At 33.5% G+C, this 24170-nt stretch overlaps 1 protein-coding gene across 2 annotated transcripts; it reads right to left on the reverse strand.

Moving 5' to 3' along the window:
• Positions 1 to 12611: 12611 nt before the first annotated feature.
• On the reverse strand, positions 12612 to 20376 carry LOC127074519 (BEL1-like homeodomain protein 4). 2 transcript variants are annotated; one of them, XM_051015848.1, is made up of 5 exons: positions 19983 to 20376; positions 18321 to 19831; positions 17155 to 17540; positions 15725 to 15785; positions 12612 to 13630 (listed from the first exon to the last, which is right to left on the reverse strand). In XM_051015848.1, exons 2-5 carry the CDS (start codon positions 19725 to 19727, stop codon positions 13013 to 13015), a joined length of 2472 nt encoding a protein of 823 aa, XP_050871805.1. In that variant the 5' UTR covers positions 19728 to 19831; positions 19983 to 20376; the 3' UTR covers positions 12612 to 13012. The 2 variants fall into 2 exon arrangements, with proteins under 2 accessions (XP_050871805.1, XP_050871806.1); XM_051015849.1 differs by having other exon boundaries at positions 18321 to 19846.
• Positions 20377 to 24170: the final 3794 nt, after the last annotated feature.

Below are 24170 nucleotides of genomic sequence, written 5' to 3' on the forward strand. Positions count from 1 at the left end.
AAACCCCATTTTATCTTTTGCAAGTTTCCTTGTTGCATTTTGCACGAGAGAGTTTACCTTTATCAAAACTTTGCATGTTAAGCAAAGATGAGAGATTGGACGATTGATCTATTCTCTTATCGTTTGTCTTAAAACACCTGACGTAGGTTTTGCAAGTCCCGAGTCGTAGCCATTTTTCGGAAACTCCATCCCCATCGTTGTGCCTAAGGGATATAATGAGGTTTTCGTACCTACTGCAAAGTTCCCTCTACCTTTGGTACGAGGATCCTCAAGTAATCTTTACACCTGCCTCTTACAAGTACCACTTTGCCTTTTGCCTGTCATCATGATTCAAATCTCCCTAGCCATTGCTAGGGATTCACACTTTCAAAATTCAAACCTTCCCAGCCGTTGCTAAGGATTGACACTTTCAAAATTCAAGCCTTCCCAATCGTTGCTAGGAATTTACATATTTAGATTTCAGGTATTCCCAGCTATTGCTAGGAAGCGTCACTGAACTAAAACCTCCTTAACTGTTGCTAAGGAATAACATCTTTAGATTTCAGGTATTCCCAACTATTGCTAGGAAGCGCCATTGAAATAAAACCTCCCCAGTCATTGTTAGGGATCTAAATATTTAGATTTCAGGTATTCCGGCCGTTGCTAGGAAGCGTCACTAAACTAAAACCTCTTCAGTCGTTGTTAAGGAATAACATCTTTAAATTTCAGGTATTCCAGCCATTTCTAGGAAGTGTCACTGAACTAAAACCTCCCTAATCATTGCTACAGATTTACAATATTTAGATTTCAGGTATTCCCAGTTATTGCTAGGAAGTGTCACTAAACTAAAACCTCCCAAGTCGTTGCTAGGGATTTACGTCTTTAGATTTCAGGTATTCCTAGCTATTGCTAGGAAGCGTCACTGAACTAAAACTTCCCCAACCATTGCTAGGGATCTACATCTTTAGATTTCAGGTATTCCAACCATTGCTAGGAAACATCACTAAACTAAAACCTCATCAGTCGTTGCTAGGGATTTACAATCTTTAGATTTCAGGTATTCCCAGCTATTGCTAGGAAGCGTCACTGAACTAAAATCTTTCCAACCGTTGCTATGAATCATCGTTGAACTAAAATCTTCCCAGCCGTTACTAGGGATTTTCACCATCTTTTACACAAGAAACTCATCCCCAACAAAGTCATGTTCCCTCTCATCTTTCTTCTTGACCTTTTGTCATGAAGCTTTTCTCTTTGTTTTCCATTTGAAGAGATACTTATGTTACACACCATAACATACATTGTATATCATACACATCATGACATAACCATCATATAGGTGACCCATGTTCTCCCCACATAATACCATAAACAATCCTCGGCAAATGACTTCATATCAAATTTATTTTCCATCCCATGAATAACCTTCACAAATACCCATAACTTTATATCACATTCATTCATTCCCAGTAGGACAATTTTTTGGATAATTTTTGTATTTAATCCTCTTTTACCTTGAATGTGTGGAAGTCATTGTTATCCAAACATTCAGGTTTGAGAAGATTAAATAGGGGCAACTGTCATATCCCAAAATTCACCCTACACCCATACAACTTTTATTTGATCCATGGCCCTACTGCACATGCATGCATTCATTATTTCATCATCATAATTTCATTGAACATTCATAACCAAAGACATATTACACGGACTCAAGGCATGATGTTTACATCTGGGAAAAACTGGGATTTTCTGGTTAAAGTTCTGGAGGAAAAATCAACAAAAGCAAGAAAAAATCAATTTTTGGTCTGTGTAATCGATTATCCTAATCATGGTAATCGATTACACAAAAATAAAATTGATTTCCAGGCCATTTTGGCTGGTGTAATCGATTACCCTAATCATGGTAATCGATTTGATCTGAGCAGACAACAACATTAACTCTACTTTTTTTACACAAAGTGATTTTCTTTCCCCACTTCAACCCCTTTGCTTCCTCTATAAATGAACCATTATCCCCCCTCATTTTCAAGCTTGACAGCCACTAAACCCCTACCAAAATAACATTCAAGCTCTCTCCTTTTAACCTAAAAACCCTAACTCACTCAAACCCTCTTTTCTTCTTTGAACCACCCAACCACCATGTAAAAATCCACCATCTTCATACAACCACATCAGTAGAAAACTTGCAACCTTCACTTACATAATCATTCACCACCACCATATAAACACACAACTTCCTTCTCTTCCATTTTTCTACCACAACAACCATAGCCACCACCTTCCAAGCTTTTTGCTTCATCTTCAAACCCAAGCACCACAACAACCTAGTTTTTACACAACAAATTTGGTAATGGTTGCAACTCAAACTCATTGACATTTTGGTTCTGTCTTGTGTTTGAAAATGTGGTTTTATTCTTGGGTTGTCTTTTGAGAGAGATTAGAGTCAAGTTTGAGACAATTGAGTTTTGTTTTGGTTACACTTTTCTTGAGATTTTTTGCTCTTACTACCCTTTTGTTCACCATTTTTAGTCTAACATTGTTATTTTGTTTTCATTTGCCATTGACTCATTGTTACATTTGTTTGGTTGATGAGCTTTATTAGATCATGGCCATGGTTGTTTAGAGTTGATAAAACCTTCAATGTTTCAAACCTATTAATGATGGATCAATAGATCATTCATGATACTTTGAGACATTGATAGATTTCCTATATTTTAATCATATTTGGGCCATTTGATGCATAGATGAAACCATTTTCGTTACATTAACTTGTTATTCCATTTGCTTATTGTTATTCTACTAACCACTAACCACAAACCACTAACTTCTAACACGTATATTATTCCACTTTATTTCCTTGCAATTTATTTTATTGCTCATTTTATTTTCAAGTAATTTATGTTTATGTTTATTGTTACCTAACCATATCATTGACATTATGCTAGTTTATTTACTCTTTTACTATCTTGCTAAATAAAAATGGAGTAAAATCAGAAGAAAGAAAACAAATCATAATTATTTGAGTGACATATTGATAGATGGACTTAGGGTTGTATAACTTTCTTTGTTACAAATCTATTGTTAGTTGATTTTTTAATCATCTTTAATACTTTGTATCAATGATAAGTTATCCCTTAATGTTTCATATTTTGAGTCTTTTTGACCTACGGATAGATAATCCTCAAAATATTCACTTTGCACATATTACTAAACACTAATTATATTTCACTAACTTTGTTTACTACTAACCATTGTTATTGTGATTTTGTTACCATTAACTTGTGGTTTATTTTATGTCATTTATATTCACTAACCATTGTTATTATAATTTTGTTACCATTAACTTGTGATTTATTTTGTGTCATTTATACTCACTTACCATTGTTATTGTGACGTCATTATTATGTTCACCTTGTAATTTACATTTAAGTATTCATTATCATCATCATTGTACAAACTCATCATGCATGTTTATTTACTTGTTATTTATTTTATTGTCATAATACATTAAAAACAACAAAAACATGATAAAATGATAAGACCAAAAATATTCACTCCACTTAATCAACTTGAACTTAGAGGATTTCATCTTAGGACCTTTGCTTGGAGGTCTTTTCATTACTCTTTTGTGATACTTTGTAAACACTTGAATTTTCATCCGTAACTTACATTCATGTTGTAAGAATGACATCATGGAACCACCTTAGGGGACATGTTTGTAAGACCATTATCCTTTGTTTAGCATAGGTCACTTTTGCACACACAAAGGCTTTCTCTTGGGCTACCTTACAATGAGACCCTTTATTTTCTTGTTGGTTACTTTGCATTCATGTTCCACATGGCCAAATTTCATAATCAAATAAATTAAACATTTGATTCAACGTCAAATGGCATTTTCATAGTAAAATTCAAAACACTTAATAATTATGATTATTATTGTGCGCCACGAGCCTTAAATGATGGAGAATGGGTGAGAATGAAGTATTTCTACCCTTACTCTGATTATTTTGGCCGCAAGATGATTGACTTATTATCTAGAATAATCACTTCCGCCCATAGACTTTAGTACAATATAATCACAAACATTCTTTTCATAAAACCCTTATTCAAGGTAAAAATAAAACAACTCGTCAAACTCATTTTTTGTGCCTTAGGGCATCATCTTGAAAACCCTTTTCTCAAAGGTAAAATCAACCAATACAAACACATTTTATACTCCAAACTATGAAGCTATGATTCGTTATCCCCGAATGAGTGATACGTAGGACCAAGGACCCTAATCCTTGGCCAACACTTTAATAATAAAATACCCCTTATTTCACATACATTTCTTTTGAAAATAAAACAATGATAGATAAATCCCCATGTATGTAATAATACCAAAATGGTTCCTGTAACACCCCTTTTTCTACCCCAAATTACTTAGCATATAATCAGAGTAAATAAGCACGCATATAAACAAAAGGGCGTCACATCGATGTTTTTAAAACTAAAAGCTTTCAAAAACCAACAATACACCTGGTCGTTTAAAATAACGCATCTCAATTATCATGAATATTCAAGCATATGCGTTCGCAGCGGAAAATAAAGAATACTCATGTATTTCATAAAATGATCCATGTCCCATACCATGATCATCTCTCAACAATCATCTCAAGATAACGTAACTCAAGTAATAACATATTGCATCTCCAATGAGATATGAGTTCGATACTACCAATCTACCCAGTGTTACATGACTAGAGCATTGACTCAATACCTAATCGTCAAACTAAAATACGGAAACTCTCCAACTAATCTCGAGCGAGCTACCGTCCTCTTAGTTCAGTGATACTACTCTGGAGTATCTGCACGATACCCATGTAAAGGTAACATTCAAACAGAAAGGGTGAGAATTCAAATCATTATGAAATAGCATAATAAGGCACAATGATTAAATCAACAATTAAAGGAATTCATCACACCTTGGATAATCATGTCGATAGTATTAACCAACATTTATTTCACACGTTTCAAACATACATTAACACTCAAGAAGTTAATACTAAATTTCAATGCAATATTCTCAAATATACACATAATCACAATTATCACATAATCACATATTTCACCAAGTTAAGTATCCAAACATCACCAAATTCAATTACCATATCTCATACACACATCACAATCACAACCATGCAAACATTCAACTATCACATGACTCTAATGTGACTCAATGCAAGACATGTGACTCTATGCATGTGGTACCATCTACTACCTCGCCTTTTTCCACTAAGGATCAACGAGTGCTCATCTACCTCGCCTATTTCCAATTCAGGATCAACGAGTGCTACATCTACCTCACTTGTTTCCAATAAGGATCAATGAGTGCTACATCTACCTCACCTATTTCCATTTAAGGATCAATGAGTGCTCATGTGAACCCATAGTTTCACCACTTCCACAATGAAGTCGACCATGCTATGAATGAATGCACACAAACCAACACAAATGCAATTAAGATCATCTCTACCATCTTAACATTCCACATATCACCATAACTCAACTCTATGAATTATCCACTAATAGTACATATACTCATTCATAACAACATATCATCCACAATTACATATACACATTCATAACAATATATCATTCACAATCCACCAATGGTACATATACACATTCATAACAATATATCATTCACAATCCACCAATGGTACATATACACATTCATAACAACATATCATCCACAAATCCACCAATGACACATATACACATTCATAACAATATATCATTCATAATTATGCATCACACCATTCATCATGCAATAACCAATTCATGTTACCACATGAATAATATCAACAAATAACAACAACTCATCAACATCTTAACATCATCGACATAAAACATAATTATCACGCAATCATATTACGACAATGCAACGACTCATCAACCAAACGTATAACCCAATATATTTATCAATACAGTAGGCATGTGAATATTATTAAAACATATTAACAATCAATACCATGTTTTAGGTATGAGCATTAGCTTTCTAACGCTTCAAACGCCACCAAAATCGGACTTACGAGTTAAAAGTTATGATCAAAACCGTGCACGAAGGCATTACTAAAAGTTGTTGTTTATTAAATTTTCCAACATAATTTTCATCTTCTTCAACCCCCCGAACGTCCATGAAATAATCTCCAAAATTATTTTATTCCTGAAATAAAGTTATAGCCCTCTGTTTCAGCTATCCAACGCTTCGAACGGCACTCGATTTGGACTTACGGATCAAAAGTTATGACCAAAACGATTTCGACAATAAAACATAAAAACAGGCCGCGAGTGTGACGGACAGCATGGAGAATTTTCCGCGGTTTTCATCGTTGGAGGACTTCCGGACCTCCGATTTCAATTCCGTAAAAAGCTAAACGTTCAGAAAATTATAACTCACACCATACTCCAATTATATAACGTTAATTTGCAGTTCAATCAATCACCACAATCAAGCATAATCATCAAAACCTAACAATCCTAAAATCATGCAAACTAGGGATTTTAACCTAAACATACATCTATCCATTGACCCGATCATACTAACCCATAATAATAAGGATTCCCCCCTTACCTCTTCAATTTGATGGAAACCCTAGCTCTTCTCTTTACTTTTCCTCTCCTCTTTCTCTATTGCCTTCAATGATCAAATGAATTCTAATTCTCATTCTCCTCACCTCTTACTATTTATATTAGTATTCTAGTTGGGCTTAAATCATGACATCCATCTAATTTAATTACTAGGCCCAATAATACCTAATATTTAAATATCTTTTATTTAAATTTAAATAAATTAAACCACTCACTATTCACACCAAGTTAGTTAATTCAATTATTTAATTATATCAACTAAATAATTAATTAACACACCAAATTAATTAATATACTCGATCATTATACTACCTAACAACCGATTAATTACTTAACACTCCAAATAATTAAATATAATATAATAATAATATACGAACTAATTACTAAAATTGGGTTGTTACAACTCTCCCCCACTTAAAAGATTTTCGTCCTCGAAAATTCCTCAAACGAACAACTTCGGATACGATTTCCTCATCTTATCCTCGAGTTCCCAACCTGCTAACGGAAAATAAAACAAGCACCGACAGTGTTCTCACACACATGTCGCATACTAGGGAACAAACCTAATTAAACAACCTGGCCGGACGGACGGACCTGCTCTGATACCACTAATGTATCAGACAAACAGTATCGATCGTGTCAGATACACGAATCAAATACAACGGGATGGAAAACCCTAACGACTATTGACCAACTGGTCGACCAGGCTCTGATACCATTAATGTAACACCCCTTTTTCTACCCCAAATTAGTTAGCATATAATCAGAGTAAATAAGCACGCATATAAACAAAAGGGCGTCACATCGACGTTTTCAAAAACCAAAAGCTTTCAAAAACCAACAATACACCTGGTCGTTTAAAATAACACATCTCAATTATCATGAATATTCAAGCATATGCGTTCGCAGCGGAAAATAAAGAATACTCATGTATTTCATAAAATGATCCATGTCCCATACCATGATCATCTCTCAACAATCATCTCAAGATAATGTACCTCAAGTAATAACATACTGCATCTCCAATGAGATATGAGTTCGATACTACCAATCTACCCAGTGTTACATGACCAGAGCATTGACCCATTACCTAATCGTCAAACTAAAATACGGAAACTCTCCAGCTAATCTCGAGCGAGCTACCGTCCTCTTACTTCAGTGATACTACTCTGGAGTATCTGCACGATACCCATGTAAAGGTAACATTCAAACAGAAAGGGTGAGAATTCAAATCATTATGAAATAGCATAATAAGGCACAATGATTAAATCAACAATTAAAAGAATTCATCACACCTTGGATAATCATGTCAATAATATTAACCAACATTTATTTCACACGTTTCAAACATACATTAACACTGAAGAAGTTAATACTAAAATTCAATGCAATATTCTCAAATATACACATAATCACAATTATCACATAATCACATATTTCACCAAGTTAAGTATCCAAACATCACCAAATTCAATTACCATATCTCATACACACATCACAATCACAACCATGCAAACATTCAACTATCACATGACTCTAATGTGACTCAATGCAAGACATGTGACTCTATGCATGTGGTACCATCTACTACCTCGCCTATTTCCATTAAGGATCAACGAGTGCTCATCTACCTCGCCTATTTCCAATTCAGGATCAACGAGTGCTACATCTACCTCACCTATTTCCAATAAGGATCAATGAGTGCTACATCTACCTCACCTATTTCCAATTAAGGATCAATGAGTGCTCATGTGAACCCACAGTTTCACCACTTCCACAATGAAGTCGACCATGCTATGAATGAATGCACACATACCAACACATATGCAATTAATATCATCTCTACCATCTTAACATTCCACATATCACCATAACTCAACTCTATGAATTATCCACCAATGGTACATATACACATTCATAACAACATATCATCCACAATTACATATACACATTCATAACAATATATCATTCACAATCCACCAATGGTACATATACATATTCATAACAATATATCATTCACAATCCACCAATGATACATATACACATTCATAACAACATATCATCCACAAATCCACCAATGATACATATACACATTCATAACAATATATTATTCATAATTATGCATCACACCATTCATCATGCAATAACCAATTCATGTTACCACATGAATAATATCAACAAATAACAATAACTCATCAACATCTTAACATCATCGACATAACAACATAATTATCCCGCAATCATATTACAACAATGCAACGATTCATCAACCAAACGTATAACTCAATATGTTTATCAATACAGTAGGCATGTGAATATTATTAAAACATATTAACAATCAATACCATGTTTTAGGTATGAGCATTAGCTTTCTAACGCTTCAAACACCACCAAAATCGGACTTACGAGTTAAAAGTTATGATCAAAACCGTGCACGAAGGCATTACTAAAAGTTGTTGTTTATTAAATTTTCCAACATAATTTTCATCTTCTTCAACCCCCCGAACGTCCATGAAATAATCTCCAAAATTATTTTATTCCTGAAACAAAGTTATAGCCCTCTGTTTCAGCTATCGAACGCTTCGAACGGCACTCGATTTAGACTTAGGGATCAAAAGTTATGACCAAAACGATTTCGACAATAAAACATAAAAATAGGCCGCGAGTGTGACGGACAGCATGCATAATTTTCCGCGGTTTTCATCGTTGGAGGACTTCCGGACCTCCGATTTCAATTCCGTAAAAAGCCAAACGTTCAGAAAATTATAACTCACACCATACTCCAATTATATAACATTAATTTGCAGTTTTAACACAATCAATCACCACAATCAAGCATAATCATCAAAACCTAACAATCCTAAAATCATGCAAACTAGGGATTTTAACCTAAACATACATCTATCCATTGACCCGATCATACTAACCCATAATAATAAGGATTCCCCCCTTACCTCTTCAATTTGATGGAAACCCTAGCTCTTCTCTTTACTTTTCCTCTCCTCTTTCTCTATTGCCTTCAATGATCAAATGAATTCTAATTCTCACTCTCCTCACCTCTTACTATTTATACTAGTATTCTAGTTGGGCTTAAATCATGACATCCATCTAATTTAATTACTAGGCCCAAATAATACCTAATATTTAAATATCTCTTATTTAAATTTAAATAAATTAAACCACTCACTATGCACACCAAGTTAGTTAATTCAATTATTTAATTATATCAACTAAATAATTAATTAACACACCAAATTAATTAATATACTAGATCATTATACTACCTAACAACCGATTAATTACTTAACATTCCAAATAATTAAATATAATATAATAATAATAATATACGAACTAATTACTAAAATTGGGCTGTTACAACTCTCCCCCACTTAAAAGATTTTCGTCCTCGAAAATTCCTCAAACGAAGAACTCCGGATACGATTCCCTCATCTTATCCTCAAGTTCCCAACCTGCTAAGGGAAAATAAAACAAGCATCGACAGTGTTCTCACACACATGTCGCATACTAGGGAACAAACCTAATTAAACAACCTGGCCGGACGGACCGACCTGCTCTGATACCACTAATGTATCAGACAAACAGTATCGATCGTGTCAGATACACGAATCAAATACAACGGGATGGAAAACCCTAACGACTATTGGCCAACTGGAGGGGTGCTAATACCTTCCCCTCGCGTAACCGACTTCCGAACCCAAATCTCGATTGCGAGACCGATTCCTTATTCCTTTTTAGCGCTTCCCGTGCGCTTCTCTTTTCCGAGGGTTTTATCGACTATTTCCCCCTCGCCTCTTCGATAGAGGTAAACTAAATAAAATTCGGTGGCGAGTCTTCTAATTTTGCCTCTCTTTGGCATCTCTTTAGTCCCGATTTCGTTATCGTGAAATTTCAGTAGCGACACTTTTTATGATATCCTTCGTACCTCTCATATAAACCCGAGGTAACACCTCATATCCAACCGAGGTTAAATGTGTGTTTTGTAGTAGTGAAACAACTTGACCAGAGATCTTCATTGACTTCATCGAACGCTGTTTGACATAGGTGTTGTCTCCAACATGTATGCATAGATAACTTTATCTCCAAGCATAACAATCTTGATCGCCATTACCCGATTAACACAACTCGACCGACACAACTTTATCAATACAACTTGATTAACACACATTGATATTCAAGCACATCCACTTGATCACTGTATTAGATGATCTTAATACTTTATCTTGATTAATACTTCTTGAATTACACATTTTGAACTTTAACCACTATCACTTAATCAACATATCAATATAATCCATAAACCCCAATTGAAATAGTTATATATATGACTTCTAAAGTTGGCCGTTAAGTAAGGCATCCACCACAATGACACATACAAAATCTTATTGAGTTGTACAAAATCACACAAAAATTTATTAAATTGCACCAACTCTTTTTTTGTTAATAATTATAATTCTAATATGAATTATATTATTGGTTGTTGGTGCATATGGTTGCAGCCCCTTCATTACTATGAAATGTGTTATTTTTAATGTCTTATTAAAATATATATTTTAAATGATAAAATCATAATTCTTCAAAAAAAATATCTCAATTTTTCATAATATATTAATATGTCATCCAAGGGCTATCTAGCGGTTAAGAAAGTTAAGCACCTTCAAAAGTTGTGATTTTTCTTGGCTACTTTTGTATGACAGATTGACTACTAGACTCGGTCTTTTTTTTTATTTGTGTCATGCTGTATTTTCTGTGTGGTGTATGGTTCTTCAGTGGGTGGATGAGCGGGTCTTTTCATCTTTTAGTGTCAGTATTAAGGGTGTTCAAATTGTTTCACATGTTAGATAGAGGTTAAAGGGGGAGTTTAGTTATAACCATGATTTGGCATGTCATGGTCTAAATTATCTGAAATATGCCTAACAAAATTATTTTTTTGCATAGAAACATTCTCGATTAGTCATTCGGTGACCACAATTATTTATATCTCTTGGAAGTGGGTTCACTCTCGTTTGCCTTGGAGTAACCTATCTTTCTCCAGGACTGAGAGCAAGATCCGCTCTTAAGCTTGGGCATATAGTGGTGTATTGTTTTGACGACTTCCTCTCAAATTTTTTGGTGTTATCCCTTTTTTCCCCCAACTTGCTTCCAAGTGGTTCTCTTTGTCTTTTCTTATGACTTGTGATCTTGTTAGAATGAGAACTGAAATAGAATTGAGAATAGAACTTAGAAGGATAACTCTTCCCCTGGGCTTACATACCTATGATTTTCAAGAATTGATCTCTTGCGCACCAGGTTAACTAGGGGTTCGCAAGTAGCTTTCAACCGAGGGTTGGCTCCACTGACAAGCCTATGTACCAAAACGAGAGAGGCTCAATCAAGCAGTGAAGAAAATTCCCAACTAACTATAAAAAGGATGAATAAACATTAATCTCAATCAAACTACTTTTATGAAAATTAACCCCAAGATTTGAAGCTAGCTTAAACCCTGACATAATAGGTTTTATGACCCACATATTCTCAACCAACATATCATCCATAAATAAGATATCTTTAACAAATTGTAGATGGGAAACCTCAAAATTGGATGAACCAAGTCTAAACCTAAAGAAAAGACTTAGCTCAAAAGCCCTTCTAAACAATCCATTAAGACTTTTGCCACAAGAAGGAAGTGGAAATGAGCTAAAGAATCCCTTTCTTCAACCCTCTTTAGATATTTATCTCTTAGAGTTGAGAATCCATTAAGCTACACAGACTGATCATCCGAGAATACACAGCCAAGTGATATTCTCAAACTAATTTTAACTCCACTTATAAATTTACATTACATGGATCATTTTCTTTGGTTCGACAAATTACCTGGAATTCTTGAAAGTAACCTAAAGCATTATTTTTCAACTCTTTTGTCTCTCTCCTCAAATAAACTCATCCATCTTGTTCAAAGTAACAAAATAACTTTGCACTATAACAAATTCAAAGTGCACATCTCTACAAAACATACAAGCAACTATTATTAATTAGATCAAGTGCTATCTAATTAATCAAGTTACAAACCCTTCATTAATTAAGTACAAATATATATGAGGCAAAAAAAAAACAACCAAAAAAACAACCTACTATACAGTTATGCAGATCACCACAGAACCACCTAGCTATCTAGCTAGCCAACAAGCTGATGATCATTGATGACACATAAGGCTACGGTTTCTCAAACCCTATTCCCTTCCATAAAATGCAAATTAAAGAAGAAGGAACATCCATCATAGAGAACCAAAAAAAAAAACCATTTTCTTTTGATAGTATATCATAATCATAAATAATATGTATTATTATGTAGTAATAATAATAATAATTATAATAATATAGAGAAGAGAAGTTGAAATGAAAATTAAATGCCTCCAAAGTCTGTAAGAGAGAAAGTAGTTTTGTCGGGCAAATTTCCGGCGTGACGTAGCCCTAAAGTGAGAGACACGTCACCAGAAGTAGTGGTCCCAAATCTGATAATATTGTCAGAAGAAGAAGCAGGTGTGGTCCCATATTCGGCTGTAACAAAGCTGCCATGTCGACACGTGTCATCAATGGGCATAGAATCGGAGATAGGTGGCGCGACTTGAGAGACGGTGGTTTTGGTGGTTGATTGTTGTTGTAACAATATTGCTTGGTTTTCCGAGAAGCCTTGTCTATTTATTATTGGTGTAAGTGATGGGTCGTTTTCAATATTGGCATTCATAATATTGGATCTCTTATTATTGTTGTTGCTTGTAGGTTGTGGTGTTGTTGTTGTTGGAGATGCTGTTGGAGTTTGTGCAATTGTTGTTGTAGTAGATATGTGACCACTAGTGTTGTTGTTGTTGGTGTTGGTGTTGCTAGTACTGCTTTGATTCTTGTTTTCTCTATCTTCTTCACCTTCTGAGGATCCTTCTGCTTCTTTAAGTTCTTGTTGGTACATATCTTCTACCATGGGTTTCCACAATCGAACCCTTGCATTAATGAACCAGTTTGATACCTGAAATTTCATTCACACGTTTAATGTACAATTAATTTTTATGCACCCAGCACTCTAATACTCTACATCTCATTAACTTCTCCAAATTTAAACTATGGACTCCCAGGTAGCATAAAAGTTTTCAAGATTTTGATAGATATAAATGACATTGATTGCAGTTTTTACAGTGTACATTTCTCATCTTTTTTCCACCATAAAAACAGTGAATAAAGATAAAGATTAAAGGTATATTTATCATTGATGTAAAATAATTTTACATCTTCATCAATAAGATTTTATCATTTGTGTAAAATAGTTTTATATCATCATCAATAAGATTTTAACATTTAAGGATAAATTTAAATATATCCTGACAGTATTTTAAAATTAAAATTAAAAGTGTGATTTGTCAGAATATATATTCTTCCGGTAAATTTTACATTGTCAGTTTTTTTCTTTTTTTCTTATTATGATATTAATATTAACATTTTCTAATACCGTGTAACGGTTGTTTTTTTGGCAACTAACAGTTTTATAAAACTTTGAATTTTTCAATGAATTTTAGTAGTATTTTTTTTACGTTATGTTATTTTATTGTGTAGTTTATTTTATAAAATTAAGGTGATTTGTTCCTATGAATTTTAGTAGTATTTTTTTTTATGTTAATTTATTTTATTTTGTAGTTTATTTTATAAAATTAAGGTGATTTGTCACAATTTCAAGAAACCTATTATAATATCAAACATGTACCTAAAATAAGAGAGTAGAAATATGCATAAGCTTTGACACTTCTAGAGTTAATTGAAATAAAAGGATAGAATTCTTAGATACTCATTAGAAAATGTAGTCACTGGTGTACTACTACTAAGGTAAAATTTATCTAAAAATTTAATCTAAATATTATATAAAAAATATCTAAAAGTAATGTGACATGAAATAATTGGATATTGTATATTATTATACTTATAGAAACTTTAGGTTATGATAAGATAGTTGTCACCTCTAAAATATTGGCCCAAATTTGGCATGCAAAACTCGAGCTATGCAAATGATATGGACCTCCAGTTTTTTTATTTTCATCAAACTTAGAAAGTACTTCCAATAATTCAATTGTGTTGTCTTCTTTAGGAAAAATGGAAACAAAAAAGACTGCTTTCTTTTAATTCTGTTTGTCCCTCTATCATATATATGGTATTCATAAAAAAAAAACTCAATTTCCTTTACATGTTTTAAAACCTTAATATTAATCTAATCTTCACATTATCAATATTCTAAAATTTTCTATAGTTTTGTGAAACTTCAATCATTGTGAATGCAAACATGGTTTGTGTGTTTCTGACAAAAAAAATTTATGTAAAAGAGAAGACATTAATTAATAATTCAGATAGAAAAGATTACTGCCATATATGTGAAAGTGAAATCTAACTAAAAAGAAAAACAAAAAGATACTTAATAAGGAAGTTGCATGAATACGTAAGATTGCATTAATTAGGTGACTAGAGAGGGCATAAACATGAAAGGAATTTACCACGATGAGACAATGATATCTAGAAAAGATCATTTATTTTCATTATTTATGGTCCCTATTGTGTAGTTGAGGAGAAATGAAGCCAATTCATATGAAAGAGAAAGTGTTTGTAAGATAAAAAAAAGTGAACAAAACTTTAAATTTTTATTTATGTCATTATTCTTATTATTATTATTATTTTTGTTTTCACCACCGGTATCCGGTTTATTAGACGTGGTTCCAGTCCCCTCTCAATTCTAATTGTGGGGATCAAATCATGATTCTTCCGATTAAATTTAACGTCAATCACCACTGAACCAATTAACGATTTCTTGATTATTTTATGTACGTAAAAAAAATGAAAAAGAAGAAAAAGAAGAAACATAGTAATAAATAAAGGGGATTTTGGTTTTTGTGTTTGGTGTATGAAAGAAAGAGAATTAAAGAAAACAAAACACAAAACAATGTAAGTTTTAGCTGGTCCCTATATATCTTTGTTACTTTTTTATCTTGTTAGTATTATTCATGTGGTCCTTGCATGTAATTAAATTAAGAAAAAATAATTGTCTTATTCTTGCTTCTCTAAGCTAAGAGTGGAGGGGACGAACCTGATTTCTGGAAAGGCCAGTCTGTCTTGCTAAGAGATGCTTATCTGCATCACTTGGGTACCTGAGAAAGAGACCAGAAAATGACATCACACACTCTTTCCTTTAACTGTATAAACACCATATTCACCTTTCTCTAATGGTAATACCAATATCAATTATATCATATCATAGCCTTTCTTTCTGTCTGTCTCCTTGGCGTGACAATCTATGAAGAATCTATCAATGCTATTACAATGAATTCATTGCTGTTAAAACAGGTGAAGATTTTTTTTCATGCAAATGAATTAATGACTTATTTTATGGCTTTTGGTTTCTCTCTTTAGGGTGGGGCTTTTCTCTCTGCAGTTCCTTTTTTCAATTAGTTAATTAACGGAAGCTGTGTTGCTTTACTTTTTTCTACATGTATTGATCAAGGTATCTTTCTATATTGTACTATGTCTTATGTCTTATGCTGCTTTAATGCAGTTTTAAAATTAATAAAGGAGTATCATCTTAGGTCACATTATGTGTGTATAGATTGATAGATACCTCTCATTTGCAATCATTAATAAGTGCTTCTTTTTTTTATCTTTTCTAAAATCTAATAAACCACAATTATGAGTTTTAAGTGTTAGATTCCACTCCATGCAAGTTATCTTATCCTAAATATAAAAACTTCTACTCTAACTATCTCTCACACTCACTTGATCTAATTATAGAGAATGAATTTTCTACGATTTGATTTAAATTTTTGAATCCATCGTAGAAGATCCTAATTTTTAAGTTAGAGGATAGAATTGAATTTTAACTTCAAATTCATTTGTTTCTCAAATCTCTATTGTGGTTTGGCATAGTTTTCAAGATAAGAGTGACTATAAATCTTGTAACAAAATCTTAATACCCTTAAAACCATTATGTATTACATGAATATAGTTTGTGTGAAGAATCAAAGTTAATATCATAAACTCTGGTAGCTACACCAATAAAGCTTACAAATGATCTAAATCACATGCTCGATGGTTTTAATTGTGATCGAAACAACAATACTTGATATATTACATGTGATGTAACTTTAATAATTACTCAATTTGATTTTATTTATAAGAGAAAATAAATTTTTTAAATTTATTAGATAATTAATGTAATCCAGATACATGTGATAATTAATATAGAATCCAGATATATTGATTATTCAATAAAACTAAATAATTTTTCTCATATATAGAATCTAAGGTAGGACTAAATTTCAAAGACATTTAGAGACTTAAAAAAAAGTTTATTGTAGGGTTCAGATTGCAATGGAGGACCTCTTTTGAAACCCTTATCTTATTCTAAGAAATATTGATGTTAAATAATTTGAATAAAAAATGAAAATACTTAAGAGGTGAATTATGAGAAAATGTGTATGTATAGTAAGAAACAATAATGAGAGTGAGAGAGAAAGAACGTACGGATGAAGAAAATGTTCAAAAAGCCAGGCTCTCAAAATGTTGACAGATCGTTCAGGCAATCCTCTCTGTGGTCTCCAAGCTTCCTGTTCCATCATCCCCATCTGATGAAACGCTCTTTGCTGTCTCAAGCTTTGTTCAAGCAGCTTAAGCCTCGGCGTCTCTCCTTTTGTCAAACCAGATGACCCCACACCATCTTTCTCTCCCAATAACTCACAGCTATGCTTCAACTGTGCTGTTATTGCATCTTTTAAGCACCTAAAATGCCTCGACATTGCCTTCTGAGCTAGCGCAGTGTATGGAACTGCAGCACCAAATCCCATCACTAAATCAAATGAGTTCACCACCATTTGCATTTGTTCACAGTAGTGACTGTATCTTCTATCCACCTGTAAAAATATTAATTATTACAGTATGCTTTGTTGAAAAAGGTTTGTTGTAACAGGTGGAAGATAGATTCATTCGGCGCATGCACGTTCTCATTTACTACTACTCATACATCGTGTGGTTTGTAATAAACCTCTAACCTACTTATTAATTAAATATTTAAGTAAAAAAAGACATTTCATCATTTATTTCCCAAGTTAGTGACATGGGTCATGGGATATTAAGAATGAATATCAAATATACTATAGTATAACTGCAATATTAGTATGGATTATAGAGGATGAAAATGCAATTCTAACAACTTTGCTACGTAGTTTATATGATTAGAGTTAGTCTTAAAAATAATCAGAAGAAACGTCGCTTCATGATTGACGTATTCTCTTATATAGATTAGATTATATGGTATAGTGTCTCATTTTTAACACTTTCACCAAACTAGTTTTCTTTTTCAACTTTTTTATGAAAAGAAAAAAACTCAAAAATGGTACTAGCTATAGTAGTAGTAGTACTATAAAATGAAATCTTGTCACCAGTAGAATCTTAGGATTAAAATAAGAATTTTGATTAAAATAAGGATTGAATCCTAAGTTGTGGAACCCTACTATATAGAAGCCGGCTTTTGCCTTTCTGAAATTCAAGATACTCGTTACAGAAGTATAGTACTATATGTTTTTATTTAAAATAATAGATTAAATAATTTTGATAAAAGCTTGACTCTTGATGAATGAGAGAAGGTAAAAAAAAAGTTTAGAGAGAGAAAGTAAGAGAGAGAGAATACATGCCTCGTCAAGCATGGTTAGAAGTTTGACCTTTCTTCTCTGATGCTCAATCCTATCAGCAGGTGATAAAGGTGAAACATCTTTTGAGGATGATGAAGAAGCACCACCATTAATACTACCACCACCTTGATTTGAATTAGGGTTTGATAACTGTCTGCTAAATTTATTCTTCTTGAATTGACCCCTTCCAACACTACAAAATTCTTCAAGTAATTCTTGAGCTGCTTTAACATACTTTGAATTTCTTAAAACATTAACAACACCTAAAGAAGAAGAAGATGATGAACCGAATCCAATATGTCCTTGATGAATATGGCTGATTTGTCCTAATCCGCCTCCTTGTAAATGATGATGATGGTGAAGATTCTTGTAAGACGGTCCGGGACTGGGTCCTTGTCCTCCTTGATTGTAATATAGAAACCCAGCAGCGTCGCCCATTCGTAATTCGTCGGAGTGGTGTTGTTGTAAGGATGAAGATAAAGACAATGAAAGACCTTGTCCTTCAACAACACTTCCAATCTCAGGTTGGTGATGACTTGTTGTTGCTCCTCCTTCTTGAGTACTTCCATGTCCCCATGTGAATTGACCGAAAGACCCTCCCGCTCCGGAGTTAAAAGCTTGGAGATTAGTAGTCGAAGGATTGGGAAGTAACATGTGGAGAGTGGATGAATTTGTAGATGAAGGATGATGAGGTTGAGGTGGTGGAGGAGATGGAGATCTGGTGGTTTGTGGATTCATGAGAAAAAGCTGCATGGCTGCTGCTGACTCAGCATTAATGTTTGATATGTGATGATTCTGATGATGAAATATGCTGCTGCTGCTACTGTCACGGTTATTATGAAGATGGTTTTTCGAATCTGTTAAAATCGATTGTCTGTTTCCGTACCAGTCACTGGAATTGGCTATTCCATGTGGTGTTGGTGGTGGTGGTGTTCTTGACGAGGAACGGAACGACGCAGTCGACGCCATTTGTTGTTGCTGTTCTAATAATTCAGCTGCAGGAGAGGCGCCGTGAGGGAAATTGAACATTTCCGACAACATTCCGGTTGTTTCGTAAACCGGGAGAGCTTCTTGTTCTTCTTCTATGTTGTCTATTAGCGACGGCGGTGGTTGGAGTGGTGGTTGTTGTGAGTCGAAGCCTTGGAGTCTCACTTTGTCTCTTTGAATTTGTTGCTGTTGGTGGTGGTGTGGACTGTTGTCTTCCACCGGAGTGTTTGATCTCTCGAATCCGTTCGAGAAGCCAAAGATTCCTTGTTGGTGGTGGCTCGGGTGGTGGTGATGCTGGTGCTGATAATCTTGTGACATAGAATTGGTTGAGTTTTGAGACTTTTCTAAGATTGGATAGAAATTTTGTGTGTTTGATGAATTAGAGAAAGCTGAAGGAAGTGATAAAGTTGTTGCTATCCCCATCTTAACATCTTCATCATCATCATAAGGATCATCATCTTCACCATTTTCATCTTTGCTTTCAATTGATCAATAACAAGGATCAATCATCACCATAAGAACCAAATCTGAAAAATTAAACACTAAACATCATATGATATATAATTGATTCAAAAGAAAGAAAAATAGTAATTTTCACCTTTAGTTTTATAATCTCATGTAGATATATATACACACAGAAAACACAACACAACACAAAACACACATGTAGTATTGTACCTGTTAGAGATGAAGAGTTTTCAAACATCGTTATCAGCTCAGAGCAATTGAAGGCTTGTTCTTGAATTCGTTCTCTCTCACACACAAGGCACACTCACATATGCACACTCAATGGTCTCTTTCACTCCTTTTTCTTTCTCTTTGTTGCTCTTTGCAGTTAGTGTACCACTGTCTTTGCAATCACCTTATGGAAAAAGAAAGATGTTTAAAATGGTGAATTAGGAGGGGACTCATATATCTCTCTCAAATAAACGCAGTGAGAGAGAAAGAGAGAGAAAGAGAAGAAGGAGAAGAAAGAGAAGCGGTCGTTGTTCTCCCTCTTCTTTGATCTTCACCACCTCCTTTAGTATTTTTCTCTCCCACCAATAATGTCTTTTTATATTTTCATTTCTTCCAATTCTTCACTATCACACAAAATTATTAGTATACATTGCAAACCAATAACTAAATATTATGTCTATAATTACCATATTAGCCTTGCAAATATACATTAGATTAATCTAGTGAATAAAAAAATGTTCACAATGAGATATTCTATAAAAATGAATAAGGTATATTTAATATTTATTTATTTAATATTATATTACCTTTCATATTTAATTATTTTAAAACAAATTTAATTTTTTTATTAATATTACCTTAATAGTACATGGACATATCAAAATTTCTAGAATATCTAAAAATTCCTTAAATTTTAAAAATGCCTAGAAGAAAATTAAAATAATTCTTTATTTATTTATAATTATATGAATTTTTAGATTTAAATTTAAATTAATATTATTTCATTTTTATATGCTTGACAGCCAATATAATATGAATGGAATATTAGAATAATGCTAAAACAAAAAAAAAATGAAGATTATAAATATGATGCCATTGGAAGTGTTGGATTTTATTGTCATTTGAATACGTCCTTTGGAAACCAACAGAAAATTAAGCGGAATAAAATAAAGATAAGGTCAGTACAAAGTCATCTCAATGATCCAAACATCTCCATTTTTTTTATTAGGATGGAATGACAATAATGTCCTAGAAATCATTGCAGATGAGTATAATAAATTCAATAAGGTGCGAGGCTATTTTGGTCATTTAAGTTACTGCAAAAATAATTTATTAATTAATAAATAGGTGAAGTGAGATAGGAGAAGGGGAAATGAATATTGATAAATGAGGAAGGGTAAAGAAAATTGAAGGATGGCACGTGCCATTGGATGGGTAAAATAGACAAGTTAGGTTTAATTGTGTGGGAGACATAGTTTCTGAAAAGCACCCATAACCGCTTTAAGGTTTGGCGCTGTCACTGATGGTCATGTTCATTTTCCATTTTGGTGAAGCCTTTGATTTTTACAGGTGTTTTTTATGTTTTGCCTTCTTTAACTTGCATTAATTATCATCTTGGAAGGGTGTTAACTGTTAATTTTAACTTCTAATCATTCATTACTATGGATAATGTTTTGTATTTTACGTATTTTGGGTCACTTCATTAAAAAGTTAGTAGCTATAACAAAGTTGCACCCGAAGTTTGTGACATTTATGCACTTTAGGTTATTTTATAAAAATTAAAAAAATGTAATTAAATTTAAGAATGCCACACTTTTATAGAATATTAACCAATGTCTAAATACATATTTAAAATAATAATGTATAATAAACTTTAGAGTTTATATTTTTAAATGTTTCATTATTATTATATATTTTAATTTTAAAAAAATTATAAATATATTTTTAAACAAAGTTTTAAATAAAAAAATAGTCTACATAATTTTTAATAAATTGTAATTTTAGCCATTTCATTCTTTTATTGTAACTTTTTATTTATATAATTTTGAAAATTTATGCAATTTTGAATAATAAATATTTAGGTTTTGGATGTCAAAATTCATCTTTTTATTTATAAAATATGAGTTTAAAAAAAATTTATTGTTTCAATTTTTTCTTTAAAAAAATTCTTTTGAAAATACTAAAAAAAATAAACATGCTCAATATTAGTTTAGAGATATATATATAGGTTCTTGTATAAGCACTAGGGGCTGATCGCTAGAGCTCGTGGCATGGGCTCTAAGCCTTGGCGTTGATGATCTTTTTCCATTTTTTCAGTATGCTCTTTTTAAAATGAAAAGTTACCTACAAAGATACTTTGATATCAAAGTAAGGTAGAGTGCGAACAAGTAATAACTGAGATGAGTTGAATGATTATGGTGGTAAGGAGTCTATGAGAGTGTCGAGAGCAACAATAAACAAATGTTCTAGCATTACAAGAGAGTTTCAAGAGAATCAAAGGGTCAATGCACTAGGTAAGTAGGTAATCTTCTCATATATCAAATATTTTGTCTACTCATAGATTATTTGGGACTTAAAAAGACACAGTTGAGCACAACACATGTGATGCTCACACTCTTTGTGGTTTGATATGGACAAAGACTAGAGAAATCCTCCTTTATATTAGTAAATAGTAGTTATACGTTGAATTTGGAAAATATTTGAATTAGCTTTATGTGATCCTATGTGTTGTGCGGATTATGATATGTTGCGTAGGTTATGATGTTACCATCTATGATTTTGAGGATGGCAAAAGAACAAAAATAAAATAATCATGAGCATCATCAATGTAAAATCGATCAAATTGCGAAGCTAAGAAGATTCCAGTGTTTGAGAAAAAAATTAGTTAAATACAAATATCAACACCTAAAGGAATTGATGTTGTGAAAGCTCGCATTATTATGTGCTATAATTTTTTTTATCGATAGTGTCTAACTAAGCAAGAGTAGTTCTCAAGATACTACGATAGTTTACACAAACACACACATTGTTTACTGTGGAAATTGGTAAACAACCGCTGGTCCTCCCCAGACCTTGAGACTAAGGGTTACTTGCAGGATCGACCAGTTGATCCTATGACATGTGCTAGTGCAAGTGTGGTTTATTCAATTCGACGGAACAACTTTGCAAGGAACGGCTCCTGACAAAGTTTTGAACAAGTGCAGGTTTTTCCACACGAACGGTTTAAACGACACTATAGCCTATGGGTGACTCGTGACCGACAACGCTACAGCATTCAAAAGACGTACACGACGAACACACTTTTGATGAACTTTATTATCGTAATAGAATCAGTGTCGACAGTGTAGACGATAACGTAAAGTGATAACTCAAAAGTAAATGAAATTAAAATAAAATGTTCAACGGGAACAATTGAAAAGTAAGGAAGTTGCATTGAAATAAATGTGGTGATTCACGTACATAGCACTCTTAAAACTCTTGCTTCCTTGCGCTAGGAATAAGAAGTTTCTCACAAGTGATTTTTAGTACAAGGTGAACACCTCGAGCCCCTCGTGGGATATCCTATTTATACTAAACTAAAGAAAACTGCATACAGGCTAAAACCTCCTAAAAACGAGCAGACGTCATGCCACAGGATCTGCAAACCGCTCTACCCACGTTTTGCAAACTGTTCCATATTCTGGCGCTTTTATTCTTCTTGTAACTGCTAGTCACTTTCCAATTTCAAATTTCTCCCGCCCAAATATTTAGGGCGACACTGTCTTCTACGTGTTTGGCACAATCCAAAATTCTTTAAGTCCCAAGCTTCATTTTAGTCGACGTAATGGCCTGTCGACCAAACGTGCTTCTTCTGTCGGCTTCATCCCTTGATGACTTATGTTTTTCTCAACTCTTGCTTCTCTCAAGCACATCTCTACCTTTTGATGGGGTATAAACCCCAAATTCACAAGACCCTTTCATCAGTTACGCCTTCAACAGGCCTTAGAGATTTCTCGTGGTAACAAAACGCCCCCCAGAGATGCCATTTTTGAATGTCGATGTTGGTGAGATGATGGCATCTTTGAGATGATGACATCTTTGAGATGTCGACTTGCTCCTTACTGCTTCCATTTCTACTTAGTGGAACACCTGTTTGCCCCACGCTGATGACGTCATGTAATCATGACGAACGTTTCCCTTTTTTCCTCGAGACGTCCAAAATCCCGTCCCCATCACTTCAAGCCTTTATTACTGAAGCATGTTTACCATCACAACTACCTTCTCTCCTCCACGTGTCTGCAGACGTGGGAACATGGGCATACATGTCGAAAATGGAAGATCAAACGTTCACTCTTCTTTTCTCAGGGTTTAACCCCTATAAAACCCTTGTTCTCTCTTCTTCTTCCCTTTTTTCGTCCTTTTGCTTTA

The sequence above is a fragment of the Lathyrus oleraceus genome, chromosome 4, assembly GCF_024323335.1.
Source record: "Lathyrus oleraceus cultivar Zhongwan6 chromosome 4, CAAS_Psat_ZW6_1.0, whole genome shotgun sequence".
NCBI lineage: Eukaryota > Viridiplantae > Streptophyta > Magnoliopsida > Fabales > Fabaceae > Lathyrus > Lathyrus oleraceus.

Excerpts from the sequence above, each read along its gene's own strand:
- LOC127074519 (XM_051015848.1), bottom strand. The coding sequence starts at position 19,727 with ATGGGGATAGCAACAACTTTATCACTTCCTTCAGCTTTCTCTAATTCA. Across the intron at positions 17,541-18,320 it reads TTCTAACCATGCTTGACGAG|GTGGATAGAAGATACAGTCA; the intron begins GCATGTATTCTC and ends ATATTTTTACAG. Across the intron at positions 13,631-15,724 it reads CTGGCCTTTCCAGAAATCAG|GTATCAAACTGGTTCATTAA; the intron begins GTTCGTCCCCTC and ends ATGAAATTTCAG.